This window comes from Hyperolius riggenbachi, chromosome 3 (assembly GCF_040937935.1).
Source record: "Hyperolius riggenbachi isolate aHypRig1 chromosome 3, aHypRig1.pri, whole genome shotgun sequence".
Lineage (NCBI taxonomy): Eukaryota > Metazoa > Chordata > Amphibia > Anura > Hyperoliidae > Hyperolius > Hyperolius riggenbachi.
In genome coordinates this window covers 351,365,855-351,385,549 of record NC_090648.1, presented here as the reverse complement: position 1 = coordinate 351,385,549, position 19,695 = coordinate 351,365,855, and the positions used below count along the sequence as shown (strand labels likewise).

General features: G+C 46.4%; 1 protein-coding gene across 1 annotated transcript in view; it reads left to right on the top strand.

Moving 5' to 3' along the window:
• LOC137562334 (neuromedin-U receptor 2-like) overlaps positions 1–19,234 on the top strand; it is a 131,032-nt gene extending 111,798 nt beyond the window's left edge. Inside the window, exons 6-7 of the mRNA XM_068273669.1 lie at positions 851–856; positions 18,930–19,234. Coding sequence (XP_068129770.1) covers positions 851–856; positions 18,930–19,234 — 311 coding nt within the window. The remainder of the gene's footprint in view (positions 1–850; positions 857–18,929) is intronic.
• Positions 19,235–19,695: the final 461 nt, after the last annotated feature.

The following is a 19,695-nucleotide window of genomic DNA, read 5'->3' as shown; positions in this document are numbered from 1 at the left end:
ACAGCGATGAGGAACCCTTGAACTACTGGGTGCACAGGCTTGACCTGTTGCCCGAGCTGTCCCAATTTGCCATCCAACTTCTCTCCTGCCCTGCCGCAAGCGTACTGTCAGAAAGGACCTTCAGCGCAGCTGGAGGCATTGTCACAGAGAAGAGAAGTCGCCTAAGTCACAAAAGTGTTAAGTACCTCACCTTTATCAAAATGAATGAGGCATGGATCCCGGAGGGCTGCTGCCCGCCCCAAGACTAAGTCAGTCCCCGCACACACAGCATCTCTGCCTGCACGCCGTGTGACTGGCTGCCTGGCCTGCCCCAAGAAGACTAAGTCACTCCCTGTCCCTCCACACAGCATGTCTGCCTGCAGGCCGCTTGACTACCTTCTCCACCACCACCAACAGGGTCCGGGACTCCAGGCGGATTGCTGAATTTTTTAGGCCGCTGCTAGCAGCGGCCGCTGTAATAATTTTTCTGGTGCGTGTACATGACTGCCTAATTTTTCTGGCTGCACTGCGGGCAGCTGCAACAACAAAAGAAAAGGCATGTACATGCGCCCATTCCCCTTCGTGATCATTACCTTGCCGTGGTGAAGGGGCTTGCGTATCACAATGAAGCAATGACCGGCGCCTAGATGAGTGTCTCGGGGGGCGCACCCACGATAATAACGTTGTTGCCTCATTGTGGTCAGACCAAATTTGATCAGCTGGACAGTCACTGTTCTGTCATTCAGCTACATCAGCCAGGCGACCATATGGGCTGTAAAGCCACCAAAACCTGCACTCTCGCCATGGTGCGCACCAGTCCAGCACGGCCGTCACTACACAAACAGCTGTTTGCGGTGCGCTACACGGTGAGTTTGGTGTGTCAGTGTGAAGCAGTACCTTAATTACACTACCTGATTGATGTATACACATGCAAGATGTTTGAAAGCACTTTAGGCCTGTCATTTAGCATTCAATGTGATTTCTGCCCTTAAAACGCTGCTTTGCGTCAAATCCAGATTTTTCCCCGGGACTTTTGGCATGTATCCCACTCCACCATGCCCCCCTCCAGGTGTTAGACCCCTTGAAACATCTTTTCCATCACTTTTGTGGCCAGCATATTTTTTTTTTTTTTCAAAGTTCGCATCCCCATTGAAGTCTATTGCGGTTCGCGAACTTTAACGCGAACCGAACCTTCCGCGGAAGTTCGCGAACCAGGTTCGCGAACCTAAAATCGGAGGTTCGGCCCAACTCTAATAGCCGGCAGCCATTGCGATATGCAAGCCCCTTCAGCGCGGCAAGGTAATGATCATGAAGGAGAATTGACATGCCTTTTGTTTTGTTGTTGCAGCTGCAGTGCAGCCAGAAAAATTAGGTAGGAAGGTACACGCACCAGAAAAATTATTATAGCGGCCGCTGCTAGCAGTCAAGCGGCCTGCGGGCAGAGGTGCTGTGTGGGGAGCGACTTAGTCTTGGGGCAGGCAGTCACACGGCGTGCAGGCAGAGATGCTGTGTGTGGGGACTGACTTAGTCTTCGGGTGGGCAGTAGCCCTCCGGGATCCATGCCTCATTAATTTTGATAAAGGTCAGGTACTGAACACTTTTGTGACTTAGGCGACTTCTCTTCTCAGTGACAATGCCTCCACCCTCCAGCTGCGCAGAAGGTCCTTTCTGACAGGACGCTTGAGGCAGGGCAAGACAGAAGTTGAAGGGCAAATTGTGACAGCTCTGGCCACAGGTCAAGCCTGCGCACCCAGTAGTCCATCGCTGCTCATACTGCCGATGGTTCTTTCTCTACCATTGCTAAAGAAAGCGTACGGCCAGGGGAGTCAGGGTTCGATTCCGGTCCGGAGTTGTAGCCTGAGAAACGGCTACCACCACACCACACATCCAAGGAAGGCAGCAGGCATGGCATGCAAGTCCCGAGGTAGTGACAAAAAAAAACAGTACAGGAGGACGTTCGAGGCCCTGCTGTATATGACACTGATCGACTTTACTACCATTAACGAGAATCTGTCATGGAGTGCAAGTCTGCCATCCATTCAAGTGAAAGGTATGCACTGACTGCCAGGTATAATACAATGTACAGTCACAGATGCAGGGAAAGGTATGCAGTGAATGGTATTACAATACAATGTGCAGCTGTCACACAGGTGCAGTTAACAGGTATGCTTGGAGTGGTATATTACACAGCGTGCGGTCAGACAGGTACTGTGAACAATTATGCAATGACTGGTATTACAAATGTGCATCTGTCACACACAGGTACCGAGCAGGTACAGTGACACTGCATGCGCTCACATAGGTAGGTGGGTGCACTGAAGTGAACAACAGGTAGTAGGTATATGCAGTGATGGGTATTACAATGTGCACCTGTCACACACAGACAGGTACCGGACAGGCACAGTGACACTGCGTGCGCTCAGGTAGGTAGGTGGATGCACTGAAGTGAACAACAGGTAGTAGGTATATGCAGTGATGGGTAGTACAATGTGCACCTGTCACACACAGACAGGTACCGGACAGGCACAGGGACACTGCGTGCGCTCACGTAGGTAGGTGGGTGCACTGTGAACAGGTAGGTAGGTATATGCAGTGATGGGTATTACAATGTGCACCTGGTGCGCACACACAGGTAGTCACTGAATGTGCTAGACCTGGCAGTGGCACACACAGTAGGAATTACCAAGGCTGTCTATGCAACACAAGTGTCAGTGGGACACACACAGAAAAAAAAAAAGATCACAAGAACAAGATTAGCTCTCAAAAGAGCTGTTGAGGGGTGCTTTTTAGCAATAAGAATCAGCAAGGAGCAAGCTAAGAAGCCTACAAGAGCCTAACTAAGCTTTCCCTATGAGAGTCTGCAGCAGCTTTCCCTTCTCTAATTAATGCAGGCACACGAGTGAGTCCAATGCCTGACGCTGCCTGCCTTTTATAAGGGGGGTGGGGCTCCAGGAGGGAGTGTAGCCTGACTGGCTACAATGTGCCTGCTGACTGTGATGTAGAGGGTCAAAGTTGACCCTCATGATGCACTATGGGGGCGAACCGAACAACCTGAAAAGTTCGCGTTCGCTGGCAAACGCAAACCACCGGAATTCGCCGGGAACCATTCGCCGGCAAACCGTTCAGGCCATCTCTAGTGGCTATTCAGGTATTTGCAAAACAGTGTAGCATTAGTGTAAACAGAGCCTAAAACTGTGATAGCTCAGCCAGCTTTAACATCACATCTGCATGTCTGATCACCATCTGATGTCCGTGGCCATCCTTACAGGTCAATGCAGCTTTTATATTACTTGCTTGCAAATAGACACCCTCTGTAGTGGGTTTTAAAGGACAACTAAAGCGAGAGGGATGTGGAGGCTGCCATATTTATTTCCTTTTAAACAATACCAGTTGCTTGGCTGTCCTGCTGATCCTCTGCCTCTAATACTTTTAACCAAAGACCCTGAACAAGCATGCAGCAGATCAGGTGTTACTGATGTTACCGTCAGATCTGACAAGGTTAGCTGAATGCTAGATTCTATTGTGACTCAGACACTACTGCAGCCACATAGATCAGCAGGGCTGCCAGGCAACAGGTATTGTTTAAAAGGGAATACATATGGCAGCCTCCATATACTTCTCGCTTCAGCTGACCTTTAAAATATCCTTGACGCAGACCACCCTGATAAGGATATAATATTTTATTTGCTTTCATTTTGCAGGTGTTTTACTACTAGGTGACAATCCTACTGTAATTGTGGTGTTCTGTTGACCGTTCCCCTGAGACAAGAGTAACCCTGAGGCTGGTTTCACACTGTAAACCAGTGTTAGCGTTGCGGTGCGTCGCTTCCGCCACACCACATCGTTTTGCCAAAAACAGGCCTTCAGGGAACACCGCGTTAGTTTGCGGTGTTTCCTGTCTGGCCACCAACTAAGCTGTAAGGCTTGGTGGTGTATTCTCCACAGTCAGCATGCAACGCATGAGCTGACGTGGAGGAGGTACACACACTAGCACAAGGAAACAGGCTATCCCTAGTATAGTGGAGGGGAGGACTGACTCCAATAGGAGATTGTGGCGCACAGAGCCGGTGCAGATCTGACAGCCACAAACAATGCTTTCGTTATAACGTCTCAGCGCAAGGTAGCGCTGAGCGCATAAACCAGAACTGAGGAGATCAGGACAGGTAAACAGAATGAACGCTTGCTTAACTAGCCACTACTTAGTGACCGCAAGCGTCCACAATAACACAGACTGGAATGAGGCAGCCAATGCGTTGCGGCGATGGCGTGCCTCACAAAGACAGGACAGGATAGTCAGGAAATAGCAGGATCAAGATAGATGAACGTAACACAGACAAATATACAATAAGTATGTTTTCCTAGCGTATTACAATTACAGCTATCAATGAAACTATTTGTAACGTCTGACTAACATATGTATATATCGGCAATGAACCGATATATGACATAAGCAGGAACACTGACTAGGACAGGAGTAATACAGGGAACAGGACTCTGAAGGATTCGCTATCTCTTCGCAGAGATGAACGCAATCCACAAATGGTAACAGAACAGGATTCAGAAGGATTCGTTATCTCTTCGCAGAGATGAACGCAATCCACAAACAGAACCAGGAGCAGGGTAACTACCTCAGCACGGGTGATCACGGTACGCGCAAACTACCAAAACGTGCTGGAAAACTGACTAACTGAACACAGGATATAAACAGTTCGTGTACGTATATATCAGCGACACTGATGTATCAACGTAACACGAATACAAGGAAAATAATAAACGTGCTGGTATGCATATATATTGGCAATGAATCAATATATGATGCAAAGACCAGCAAAGTATCTTTAGAACAAGAAACACGATCGGGGGCCGAAGCGACAGCAAGACAGGCTTAAACTGAAGCTATGAAAACCCAAAGAGTCCTGCAGGAAGCAGATCTTTATACTGAGGTCATCCAATGGGAGCAGACATGCAGATTCCCACACAGGTGAATGATAATCAGTCACAAGCTGACAGCAGGGAAAGACAGACAAAGCTATGCAGCTTGCATGGAAAGATATCAGAACTGCCTGAGCTGCAGCACTACTATTTCCAGCAACACCTGCTGCAGCAGTGATCATTACAGTACCCCCGCCCTTAAAAGCGGATTCCAGACGCTTTTCAAAACTGAAATTCCCAACAAAACAGTCTGACTGATAATTCATGATGACCGGGACAGCCCGGCAAGACCGAATTCCAGAATCAGTCCCCACAAGACTGGACCCATCAGAACCAGAACCTACAGAACCATGCCCATCAGTACTACAAGCCCCAGTGTGACACCCATCAGAACCATGATTTCCAGAAGAAAGCCCTCCGAAACTCCCTGAGCGATACCCACCGCCTTCCAGGAACCGTTCAAAAACGCCAAAGCCTTTGCAATGCCCACCGGGACTGTCTTTACCAACACAAAACCCACTGTTGAACCAGTCCAAGGCACCAGGACAAGTTTTCTCAGAGACCTCCCAGAACACCTTGAAGCTCCAAAGAGATCCCCATAGGTCAGAACGCCCCTTAGGCTCACATGGAGAACTATCAAGAACCCCTATGGAACCTAGGGCAATTCCCGAGTCAGGGCCACAAGGACAAACATCAGGATCAGGGCTTTCAGGGACCAGAACCATCTCTGGGCATGCAGGCAGACTGGCAACATCAGAACATGTATCCACTAAGGAAGCATCAGAGCACGCTAACACCTTAGACACACTTGGGCATTCTGGCACACAAAGAACATCTGGGCACACTGGCACAAGAGAAACCTCTGGGCATGTCAAGGAACTGTGAGCCTCAGGGTCAGCCAAGACAGGACCAAAACCAGGACTGGCCCAAAAAAAATCATCATGACTAGACTTCGCAACTACTGGACTTTTACACGAGAATGCAGGATCAGACTTAGATGTCGCTGATTCCAGCAAAGTCAGTAACAAATCAGATTCAGGGGCACTAACAAGACAGGACAAATCTTCTGATGTATGCACTGAACCAGATAGGGACTCCACAACTACCTCTGGACTGGACAGAGACTCATCTAATACACTGGATTGGAGCTCATGAGGCGCTGCAGAACAAGTCAGTATTGCAGCAGCCCCCACTGGACTAGGCAAAACTGAGGAATTCCCTGGACAGGAAGGGGACTCTGGAACCTCTGCCACAGCGGCCAGAGAACCAGAATCTTTCAGGATACAGGGCTGGGTTTCAGGAACACTCATCAGACCGGACTGAAATTCTGAGATTTCTATTATTTTGACCAGAGAATCAGAATTATCCATGTTACAGGGCAAGACTTCTGAAACATTCAGAGGACAGGGCTGGAGTTCCTCGGCTGTTACAACACTGGAGAGGGACTCAACAACATTGGTTAAATCAGACTGTGTACAGGGCAAGGTATCTAACACACTTGCTGACGAGGACAATATTTCAATGGCTTCTGCTTTGCTGGGCAGAAATTCATCAAGTTTTATTAGAGCAGACTGTAATTCCAAAACAGCTGCTAGACAAGTGAATATTACTGCAACACCAACTGAGGTAAGCAGTGCCTCAGACTCCTCTGCTAGAGGGTTTGAAGTATCCAAAGTACTGGGTGAAGCATAAGACTCTGCGACCACAGCTTCACTGGACAGGATCACTGAACAGTCCATATTGCAGGGCAAAACCATGGAAGCACCTGCTGGACAGCATAATGATTCTGTGACCTGAGTTTCATTGGAGAGATCTACTGCACAATTCATGGTACAGGGCAAATTTACTGGAATATTTTCTGAACAAGGTAATAATTCTGCGATTTCAGGTTCACATAGCAGATGCTCTGAGCTATTCACGAAACTAGAGCGAGGTGTAGAAACAGGAAGATCAAGACACAATGTTTGCGCATCTGAATCACCATTCATTTGTAAAATTGGAAAATTCAGATGCTGGGGTTCTGAGGTTTCTAGACAGGATTGCTGGGACTCGGAAACTGATGTAGTGCATCTATTGGCATCTGCTGGATCAGACAGGAGTTGAACTTTATTAACACAGGTAATTTCTGCAGAAGTGTTTGCAGAGGCAGGCAAGATTTTTCTGGTGTCTGTTTCACTGAACAAAGAGTCATGAGTACTGGCTAGGCTGGACTCGGAAGTCAGCAGGACCTCTGGATTCTCTGCTGAGAAATTTGCGCAGGGCAAGGTTAAGAATGTATCAGTGGCTTCTGTTTTACTGGTAAGTAACACTGAGTTATCCATGGTACAGGGTGGAATTGCAGGAACTTCAATTTCACACAAAAAGAGCTCCGAATCACCTGCTGAATCAGCCAAAGGTGCTACAGCAAGCGGGTCAGAACGCCAAATTTGCGAATTCGGAGTCACATAAAAATCATCCAAAATCAGTTCCCACACATCAATCAATGGAGCCACAAAGTCATACCCACACACACCAGTTTTTATTAGGTTATAGGCAGACTTAATGCATGCATTCAATACTAATTCACTTTTTGCACTGTAAAATTGACAAAATGAACTTGAATCATTCTTCCATTCATTGACCAGAGCTTCCATCTCTCCTTTCTCAAATGGAGGATTCCAAGCATACTTAACAGGCAGATCATGGTTTGCAGATATGATTGTAGCAGGGACATATATTGGGTTAATTAGCAGGTGATTGGCAGATTCAGGGGAGGACTGGGACCTTTCAGAATGGGGGGAAACACAAACTAGAGGCCCATTTCCATGGCAGCCCCAGCTCAAATGACATCAGAAATGCACCCCACGTGCTGCATGCTGGTAGTCATGTGGGGCGCCCATGTGGAAATACAGTAAGGACACTTCCAGGGCAGGGTGACAGGTAAAGTATAACTGCAAAGGCACCAGGGGTCACATAATACATTTGGAGGGATGACAGCAAGGGGTTTCCGTTGTGCCCGTTGTTCGTGATTATCGCACGTCGTTACCGCTGCACACCAAATCAACCACATCGGCCTGAGATTTCCCAGCATCTCAGATTCAACCAATTTCCGACCAAAATCAGTCAAATCGTCAATTGGGCATGCTTGTAGCAGCACCGAATTTCACCTAATCCGATAGTAATTATCAAAACAGTTGGTTGATCGCCGAGACAACAGATGTATGGCCATATTAATTCCCCAAGATTCCCGCCCCCCCCCCCCCCCCCCCACACACACACACACACACCCACACACATGCACACTTATGTCCATAGAGGCACTGTCCCTTCAGAAGAGGGACAGTTGGGAGCTATAATGGTGTGAAAGCAGACAGTTTGTTGTTTTTTTTGTTTTTTTTCTATGGACCCTGCAGGCAAGCCTCTGCTCTGCATCTTGCTGTGTACATTTACCAGCTTACCCGTACTCTAATTGCTCTGTAATTGCACCTTTATTTCTCTCAGCCAGCCTAATGTTTCACAGTGCCTTATACAAAAACCTGAATGCAGCAGGCACTGTACCAGCCCTAAATCATAAAATGAGAGGCAGCCTGGGGGGAAATCTCCTCCTTTCCCCCCTGGCCAGTCCTCCCCTGGGCAGATTCCTTATTCCTAAGAATCTCCAATACCTGTAGCAAGTGCTGAACTGTAGTGTATGCAAACTTTCCTTGCTTCACAAATAAGTTGATTTGTTCAATACTCTGTAATATCTCCTCATAATCATACTCAGATAATTCTTTTAAACAAAAATCTTTATTTTCCCTAGCCAGGGAGGAAAGTTCATTAGTAGTTTCATAAGTCCATTTAACTCCCCTGAAAGACAATTGCATTTCATTATCTGTTAATGGCAGAATCTCATTATAGGTCTCAGTCGCTAAGGATAACGACTCTGCAGATCGGACACGTTTCTTAGAACGTTTGCGTTTTGCCTTAGACCCTGCTGTTTTTGGTGATTTATTCAAGGCTGCAGGAAAATTATCAGTAGCACTTTCTGCTTGCTGAACATTTTTGCAAGCAATTGAAGGAGTAGCTGATTGGCCTGCTGCCAGGAGTTCATTAAGAGGAAAAGGCAATGGATCTATGCGCAACCAGTTATGGATCACAAACGCTAGAAATTCCAGCGGTCTCTCTTTCAAATCGGAATGATTGAGAACATCAAATGCCCACTGGAATAATTCCCCTTTAAACAAAATATAACTTAGTTGGAGTGCCCAGGTTGAAACAGGAGTCGCTTGGAGATCAGGATTGGCCAGGAACCTGGCACATTCAGAGAAAAACTCATTTTCTGTTTCAGAGCTAAGTTCTTCAAATTTCTTAAAGGAACAGGAACCATAATTAACAGTGTCATACTTTCTGGGAATCCCCCCCACAATGGGGATTGGTAATGGGGTTTTCATAATGTAAGGCTTGGTGGTGTATTCTCCACAGTCAGCATGCAACGCATGAGCTGACATGGAGGAGGTACACACACTAGCACAAGGAAACAGGCTATCCCTAGTATAGTGGAGGGGAGGACTGACTCCAATAGGAGATTGTGGCGCACAGAGCCGGTGCAGATCTGACAGCCACAAACAATGCTTTCGTTATAACGTCTCAGCGCAAGGTAGCGCTGAGCGCATAAACCAGAACTGAGGAGATCAGGACAGGTAAACAGAATGAACGCTTGCTTAACTAGCCACTACTTAGTGACCGCAAGCGTCCACAATAACACAGACTGGAATGAGGCAGCCAATGCGTTGCGGCGATGGCGTGCCTCACAAAGACAGGACAGGATAGTCAGGAAATAGCAGGATCAAGATAGATGAACGTAACACAGACAAATATACAATAAGTATGTTTTCCTAGCGTATTACAATTACAGCTATCAATGAAACTATTTGTAACGTCTGACTAACATATGTATATATCGGCAATGAACCGATATATGACATAAGCAGGAACACTGACTAGGACAGGAGTAATACAGGGAACAGGACTCTGAAGGATTCGCTATCTCTTCGCAGAGATGAACGCAATCCACAAATGGTAACAGAACAGGATTCAGAAGGATTCGTTATCTCTTCGCAGAGATGAACGCAATCCACAAACAGAACCAGGAGCAGGGTAACTACCTCAGCACGGGTGATCACGGTACGCGCAAACTACCAAAACGTGCTGGAAAACTGACTAACTGAACACAGGATATAAACAGTTCGTGTACGTATATATCAGCGACACTGATGTATCAACGTAACACGAATACAAGGAAAATAATAAACGTGCTGGTATGCATATATATTGGCAATGAATCAATATATGATGCAAAGACCAGCAAAGTATCTTTAGAACAAGAAACACGATCGGGGGCCGAAGCGACAGCAAGACAGGCTTAAACTGAAGCTATGAAAACCCAAGGAGTCCTGCAGGAAGCAGATCTTTATACTGAGGTCATCCAATGGGAGCAGACATGCAGATTCCCACACAGGTGAATGATAATCAGTCACAAGCTGACAGCAGGGAAAGACAGACAAAGCTATGCAGCTTGCATGGAAAGATATCAGAACTGCCTGAGCTGCAGCACTACTATTTCCAGCAACACCTGCTGCAGCAGCGATCATTACACAAGCAGATAGTGACGCACGCTTGCGGTCACTTCCTGCTTCAGAGTATGAAGAAGTGCACGGAAGCGTATTGTAAATATACGCTTCTGCGCATGTGCTCCGCAACATCGCATCAGTAATTGTTTTAAAACCCACGCGTCGCCATAGACTAACATAACTTCCGGGCCGACACAGTTCGCCACAAGTTGATGCAGAAGCTGCGCGGTAACGTAGTTTTGTACCTAGATCGGGGATGCGGCCAAAACATCACTTCTGTCATGTTGCGCCGCAATGTCAAAGTTTGAAAGTCTCCATAGACTTTTATTGCACGGTGGTGGGGTGCGGTAAAAATACTGCACTGTCCCGGTGAGAAAGGGCCCTTAGAGTGCAGGGTCTAAATGACCATGGGTCTTCACCAGAGCGTTTTACAGACATGCAGGCCTATTGGTGCCTGGGATTAAGCCTGCCTTAATTTCTGGTATCAGCAACTCTCTCATGACTAACAATTAAGTCTGAAAATATAATTGTAATTTTGGTTCCTGCAGGTAAAATATTGCTGCACATATCACAGTTATATTTTGGGTTCATTCAAGCTAGCCTTCCTGAGAGCTTCCAGCTGGGCAGGTTTTAATTATAGCGCAGTCAACTAACTACTTCATGACAGACTTAGCTTTACAGTCCCATGAACTCCAAACCAACACATTTCTTTTTCCCTCTGATCCTAATTTATTCTCAAAGTATACACAGATTGCATTTAGTGTATCACTGCAGACCACTATACACTAAATATTGGGTATTAAAGAGAAACTCCGACCAAGAATTGAACTTTATCCCAATCAGTAGCTGATACCCACTTTTACATGAAAAATATAATGATTTTCACAAACAGACCATCAGGGGGCGCTGTATGACTGATTTTGTGCTGAAACCCCTCCCACAAGAGGCTCTGGCACCGTACGGTACTCTGGGCAAACTGCCACAATGTAACAATGACACACACAGGAAATGGCTGTTTATAGCTGTCTGTTAAAGCCAGAACAGCTACATAATCTGCCCACAGTAACAATGTCACCATGTAATACATGTCAGAATGTGAATCTGGGAGAGGAAAGATTTTACAATGAGCAAACTCTGACTAAATCATGTATACATAATTATTGTAAAAATTAAGCACCTTTTTATATTAAATTATTTTCACTGGAGTTCCTCTTTAAGTATTATATTGATATCAACCCTCTAGAGCTGTACTGTGGTGATAGATGTCACTTTCTTACTGCCAGCCATGTGGAATGATATGATGTCATTGCCTGCTATTTATGGTGATAAGGTATTACCTTCTCATTACCATCCATGTATGATGATTAGATATCACCGTCTCATTGCAAACCATGTATAATGAAAAGATGTCACCTTCTCATTGCCAGCCATATATGGTGATAAGATGCCAACTTCTCACTGCCATCCATGTATGGTGATAGGATGTCACCTTCTCACTGCCAGCCATGTATGGTGATAGGATGTCACCTTCTCACTCACTGCCAGCCATGATTGGTGATATGATGTCATCTTCTCACTGCCAGCCATGTATAGCGATAGGATGTCACCTTCTCACTCACTGCCAGCCATGATTGGTGATAAGATGTCTTCTCATTCACTGCCAGCCATGTATGGTGATAAAATGGCTGCTTATTCACTGCCAGCCATGTATGGTGATAAAATTTCACTTCCTCACTGCCATCCATGTATGGTGATAGGACAGGGGTATATGTGCCCAGTATATGTAGACAGGGGTATATGTGCCCAATATATGTAGGCAGGGGTATATGTGCCCAGCATATATAGCCAGAGGTATATGTGCCCAGTATATGTAGTCAGGGGTATAGGTGCCCAGTATATGTAGGCAGGGGTATATGTTCCCAGCATATGTAGGCAGGTGTATATGTGCCCAGTATATGTAGGCAGGGGTATATGTGCCCAGTATATGTAGGCAGGGGTATATGTGGCCAGTATATGTAGGCAGGTGTATATGTGCCCAGTATATGTATTCAGGGGGTATATGTGCCCAGTATATGTGGTCAGGGGGTATATGTGCCCAGTATATATGTAGTCAGGGGTATATGTCCCCTGAATAGGTAGTCAGGTGTCCCCCCAGCATGAGGGGAGCAGCGCAGTGGAAGGAGAGCTGTGAGCAGCGGTGGAGAAGGGGGGCCATCTCCCCCCTCCTTCCCTCACCTTAGGGCTCTCCATCCCTCGCTCTCCCCTCCAGAACTAATGTGCGGGCAGCCGGCAGTGGGCGGGACTTACCTCTCCTCATTCTGGCGCGAGCACTCCACTGCCGCTAGTCTGGTCTGGTCTAGACCAGAGCAGCGGCATGCAGATCCGGCACCAGAACGAGGAGAGGTAAGTCCCGCTCGCTGCCGGCTGCCCGCACATTAGTTCTGGAGGGGAGAGCGAGGGATGGAGAGCACCCTAAGGTGAGGGAAGGAGGGGGGAGATGGCCCCCCTTCTCCACTGCTGCTCACAGCTCTCCTTCCACTGCGCTGCTCCCCTCCACACATGCCAGGGTGGACGGCGTCCACGCTCAGGAAAAAGTAAGTGGGCGTCATCCACCCGCATCCACGCCCCACTCGACCCCTGGATGTCACCTTCTCACTCACTGCCAGTCATGTATGATGATAAGATGTCACCTTCTCATTGCCATCTATGCATGGTGATAAGATGTCACTTTCTCACTGGCAGTCATGTATGGCGATAAGATGTTACCTTCTCACTGTCAGTCATGTATGGTAATAAGATGTCATCTTTTCACTGGTAGTCATGTATGGGTGATAAAATGCCACCTTCTAACTTCCAGCCATATATTGGGGTAAGTTGCCACCTTCTCACTGGCAGTAATTTATGATGAGATGTCACCTTCTTACTGGCAGTCATGTATCGTGATAAGATGTCACCTTCTCACTGCCAGCCATGTAAGTTCTTGGGATGATCCCAAGCGGAGTTCCAGGAAACTCTTCTAATTTAGCAAGGTTGTATAACAGATAATTAGTAGGTCCTTATTATAAACAATTCTACTGTTCGGGATGTTTTCTGGCAATGGGACTTTACAAGCGAATGTCTTTCCCTTTTCATTTCTTCTACACAGCATACTGAAAATCTAATTTGCTTATGTATTAAGCCTAGTAAATATTAGCCATATTAAGTAATAGAAGGGCAAGGGAGACCTACGATGAAGACACCTGAATCACGTGATTCAGGCAACAAAGTCTAGGGTGCGGCATTTGTACAAACAGTTTGGGCCACCTGGCTTCTACCTCCTATTCGCTTTCGCGCCCACCTTCTTGGCACACATCCCTGAATCCCCATCCTCATTCAACTGGTGGCACCTGCCGCCCTTACGTATGATACCATAGGGCATGCTATGATAAAACCCATTTGCCAGCAAGAGATCACCATGGCCAGTCAGAGGGGAAGCTTTGGCAGGCGACCAATCAGGCGGGGCTGACACCAGACCGGTCAATCACTGCCGTCCCCTGCTCCTGTTTCTAACTGGTGCCAATGATCTCATGGGCAGGACCATGGCACCATCATTGGGCCAATCACTGCTCTCGATCAGTAGCAATGACCTCTGATAGGTCACTTCTACTGATTGAGTGCAGTAATTGGCCCAATGATAGTACGTGGTCCCGCCCAAGAGACCATCAGCACCAGTTAGTAAAAGGAGCAGTGGGCAGCTGTGATTGGCCGGTGTGGTGTCAGCACCCCTGCCCGATTGATTGCGTGCCAAAGCTTCTCCTCTGACTGGCCATGATGATCTCTCGCCAGTGATGAGGTTTATAATATATATTACAGTGGATTGCAAAAGTATTCGGACCCCTTGAAGTTTTCCACATTTTGTCATATTACTGCCACAAACATGAATCAATTTTATTGGAATTCCACATGAAAGACCAATACAAAGTAGTGTATACATGAGAAGTGGAACGAAAATCATACATGATTCCAAACATTTTTTACAAATAAATAACTGCAAAGTGGGGTGTGTATAATTATTCAGCCCGCTTTGATCTGAGTGCAGTCAGTTGCCTATAGACATTGCCTGATGAGTGCTAATGACTAAATAGAGTGCACCTGTGTGTAATCTAATGTCAGTACAAATACAGCTGCTCTGTGAGGGCCTCAGAGGTTGTCTAAGAAAATATTGGGAGCAACAACACCGTGAAGTCCAAAGAACACACCAGACAGGTCAGGGATAAAGTTATTGAGAAATTTAAAGCAGGCTTAGGCTACAAAAAGATTTCCAAACCCTTGAACATCCCAAGGAGCACTGTTCAAGCGATCATTCAGAAATGGAAGGAGTATGGCACAAATGTAAACCTACCAAGACAAGGCCATCCACCTAAACTCACAGGCCGAACATGGAGAGCGCTGATCAGAAATGCAGTCAAGAGGCCCATGGTGACTCTGGATGAGCTGCAGAGATCTACAGCTCAGGTGGGAGACTCTGTCCAAAGGACAACCATTAGTGCACAAAGTTGGCCTTTATGGAAGAGTGGCAAGAAGAAAGGCATTGTTAACAGAAAGCATAAGAAGTCCCATTTGCAGTTTGCCACAAGCCATGTGGGGAACACAGCAACCATGTGGAAGAAGGTGCTCTGGTCAGATGAGACCAAAATGGAACTTTTTGGCCAAAATGCAAAACACTATGTGAGGCGGAAAACTAACACTGCACATCACTCTGAACACACCATCCCCACTGTAAAATATGGTGGTGGCAGCATCATGCTCGGGGGGTGCATCTCTTCAGCAGGGACAGGGAAGCTGGTCAGAGTTGATGGGAAGATGGATGGAGCCAAATACATGGCAAACTTTGAAGAAAACCTCTTGGAGACTGCAAAAGACTTGAGACTGGGGCGGAGGTTCACCTTCCAGCAGGACAATGACCCTAAACATAAAGCCAGGGCAACAATGGAATGGTTTAAAACAAAACATATCTATGTGCTAGAATGGCCCAGTCAAAGTCCAGATCGAAATCCAATCGAGAATCTGTGGCAAGATCTGAAAACTGCTGTTCACAAACGCTGTCCATCTAATCTGACTGAGCTGGAGCTGTTTTGCACAGAAGAATGGGCAAGGATTTCAGTCTCTAGATGTGCAAAGCTGGTAGAGACATACCCTAAAAGACTGGCAGCTATAATTGCAGCAAAAGGTGGTTCTACAAAGTATTGACTCAGGAGGCCGAATAATTACACATACCCCACTTTGTGGTTATTTATTTGTAAAAAATGTTTGGAATGATGTATGATTTTCAATCAACTTCTCACGTGTACACCACTTTGTATTGGTCTTTCACGTGGAATTCCAATAAAATTGATGCATGTTTGTGGCAGTAATATGACAAAATGTGGAGAAACTTCAAGGGGGCCGAATACTTTTGCAAGCCACTGTATTTATATATGTGCACAGTGCATCCGGACAGCGCATCACTTTTCCTACATTCTGCTATGTTACAGCCTTAATCTAAAATGGATTACATTTATTTTTGTCCTCAGAATTCTATGCACAACACCCCATAATGACAATGGGAAAAACTTTGCTTGAGGTTTTAGCAAATTTATTTAAAAAAAAAAAAAAAAGGAGAAATCATATATGCATAAGTATTCACAGCCTTCACTTATTACTTTGTTGATGCACCTTTTACAGTAATTAGTCTCAAGTCTTTATGAATAAGCTTGGCTCATCTATCCTTGGCCAGTTCTACTCATTCCTCTTTGTAGTACCTCTCAAGTTCCATCAGCAGGGCCGTTTCTTGGGCAGTGCGGTCAGGGCGGCCGCCCTGGGTGCAGACCGGCAATTAGTAGAAGGGGGGCGCAGGCAGAAGGACATAACCGCTATGGGGCTGGTGACGCGGTGCAGCCAAATGGAAGAAGAAAGTAGATTACTAACGAGATCACCTTCCTTGACTCCTCCAGGGCTGCCTGCGTCTGACGTCAAATCATCATCACGTCGCCTCAACATGATGACACCTGATGTCCTGTAGCGGTACTGCAGGCTGTCAGTGCGCGGCACCCATGGAGGAGTCGGCTTTCCGGGCTCTCTTCACCTGTGTGTTTTCCTGGTCCCTGCTTACTCCTGGATGAGCGGGTGGTCACTAGTAAGTAGGCAGATCTACTTGTGACCTCTGCCTGTGTGACTGTCCCTAAAGAGTAAGGGTTCGTGAGCCCCCTGGGGTGGGGGAAGGTGCGCAATTTTTACACCCTCGCCCTGTGTGCAATTTAGCCTAGAAACTGCCCTGTCCATCAGGTTGGATGGGAAGCATTGGTGCACAGCCATTTTAAGATCTCTCCAGAGATGTTCAATCAGATTCAAGTGTAGGCTCTGGCTGGGCCACTCAAGGCCATTCACAGAGTTGTCCTGAAGCCACTCATTTGATATCTTGGTTGTGTGCTTAGGGTCATTGTCCTGCTAAAAGATGAACCACTGTGGATCAGGTTTTCATCCAGGATTTATCTGTACATTGCTGCAGTCATCTTTCCCTTTATCCTGACTAGTCTCCCAGTTCCTGCCGCTGAAAAACATCCTCCCAGCATGATGCTGCCACCACCATGCTTCACTGTAGGGATGGTATTGGCCTGGTGATGAGCAGTGCCTGTTTTCTTCCAAACATGACACCTTGCATTCACACCAAAGAGTTCAAGCTTTGTCTCATCAAACCCGAGAATTTTGTTTCTCATGGTCTGAGATTCCTTTAGGTGCCTTTTGGCACAATCCAGACGGGCCACCATTTGCCTTTTACTAAGAAGTGGCTTCTGTCTGGTCACTCTACCATACAGGCCTGATTGGTGGATTGATGCAGAGATGGTTGTCCTTATGGAAGGTTCTCCTCTCTCCAAAGAGGACCTCTGGAGCTCTGACAAAGTGACCATCACATTCTTGTTCACATCCCTGAAAGAGAACCAAAATTGTGGAAAATATCAAGAATCTCAAGGTTAGAAGTCCATCTCCAGAGATCTAGATTTGCCTTTGTCCACTGTGCGCAACATTATCAAGAAGTTTGCAACCCATGGCACTGTAGCTAATTTCCCCGGGCCTGGACAGAAGAGAAAAATTAATGAAAGGTTGCAACACAGGATAGTCCAGATGGTGGATAAGCAGCCCTAACCAAGTTCCAAAGAAATGTAAGCTGTCCTGCAGGCTCAGGGAGCATCAGTGTCAGCGCAAACTATCCGTCGACATGTACATGAAATGAAACGATATGGCAGGAGACCCAGGAGGACCCCATTGCTGACACAGGGCTATAAAAAAAGCAAGACTACACTTTTCCAAAATGTAGTTGAATAAGCCAAAATCCTTCTGGGAAAACCTCTTGTGAACAGATGAGACCAAGACAGAGCTTTTCGGTAAAGCACATCATTCTACTGTTTACCAGAAATGGAATGAGGCCTACAAAGAAAAGAACACAGTACCTACAGTGAAATATGGTGGAGATTCAATGATGTTTTGGGGTTGTTTTACTGCCTCTGGCACTGGGTGCATTAAATGTTTGCAAGGCATCATGAAATCTGAGGATTACCAAAGGATTTTGGGTCACACTTCAGAGCCCAGTGTCAGAAAGCTGGGTTTATGATCGAGATCTTGGGTCTTCCAGTAGGACAATGACCCCAAACATACTTCAAAAAGCACCCAGAAATTGATAGCAACAAAGCACTGAAGAGTTCTGAACTGGCCAGCATTGAGTCCAGATCTAAATCCTATTGAACACCTGTGGAGACATCTTAAAATCAGGGCCGGATTTGTACTCTTTACCGCCCTAGGCCACTGTCACCAGCCGCACCCCTTCAGTATAGGTAGCAAGATGACCCCTCCCCCCTAGTATAGGTAGCCTGATGACACCCTCCCAGTATAGGTAGCCAAATGACTCCTCCCCCCTTTCCCTCCAGTATAAGCAATTCAAGGTCGCCTGGCACACCAGTTCAAAGTTCCAAGCAGTTTTATTGTATGCACAACTGACAATTGTTTCGGGGCCCCGAAACAATTGTCATGTTGTGCATACAATAAAACTGCTTGGAACTTTGAACTGGTGTGCCAGCCGACCTTGAATTGCTTGTATTGGACTGATGCCGCTTCTGCATCAAGGCTGAGCACCCGACTACAGAAACACGGCAAGGTGTGCCTATCCAAAACCTGACATTTCCCTCCAGTATAGGTAGGTAGCCAAATGACCCCTATCCCTTTCCCTCTAGCAAATGTAGCCACATGACTCTTCCCCCCTTTCCCCCCAGTATAGGTATCCAGATGACTCCCTTTATCCCTCCTTTTCCCACTTCCCTTTAATTGCAATGTTCAGATATTATCTGCTGTCATTTGTGATTGCTGTTTCATGTAATGCCCACATAAAGTATTTTTAAGAGCCTTAAATGAACCAAGCAAATGCAACGTTAACAGTCTTTTATATGTTGTCTTTGTCTTTAGGAGTGTTCTTTTATCTCAGCTCTGCAGTCAATCCTCTCATCTACAATCTTCTGTCCCGACGGTTTCGTGCTGCATTCAGGAATTTCCTTCCACCTCTTTTTAAACATTGGACCCCCAAAATACCGGTTCAAGTCCTGGCTCCTCAGAAGAGCACCTTAATTCTTGCGAACCGTAACCGCAAATACTCTGCAGAAGAAGGCAGTCCCTCATTCCCTCACCGCACCTCCGTCTGCAGTTCTCATCTCTCTACTGTGCTATGATTCATCATGGTGGACTGAGTGCTTGTGGTCTATTGTGGAACATGCTAACTGAACATTGTGGCAGAAAATGGGTTGCTGTTGTGGCATGAAAGATATTTTCCCTGGGGTGGCTCTAGTCAGCTGAGCAGGCTGAACAAAGTAGTCATCCTAATGGGAGGTGACTTAGGCCAAGTTCACACTGACAGTATTGAGGGCAGTAAACTATGGCAGTTTAACATCCTCTTAAGTAGCCATTGTGTTACCATCTGGCCCATTTACATATGCACAAGGGCGACGTGGTTGAAGGCAGTTAAGGCAAACCTGAACTGAAAATTAAAAAGTCAAAATAGACATGCACATGTCATACTTACTTCCGGGGTAGTCTACTCATCAATCTCTTTCTACTCTCCCGCGTCCTGTTTGTGAACTGTGATCAATGGAATTCTCCAACCTCCGACCTCCATTTTTAAATGGCCATTACA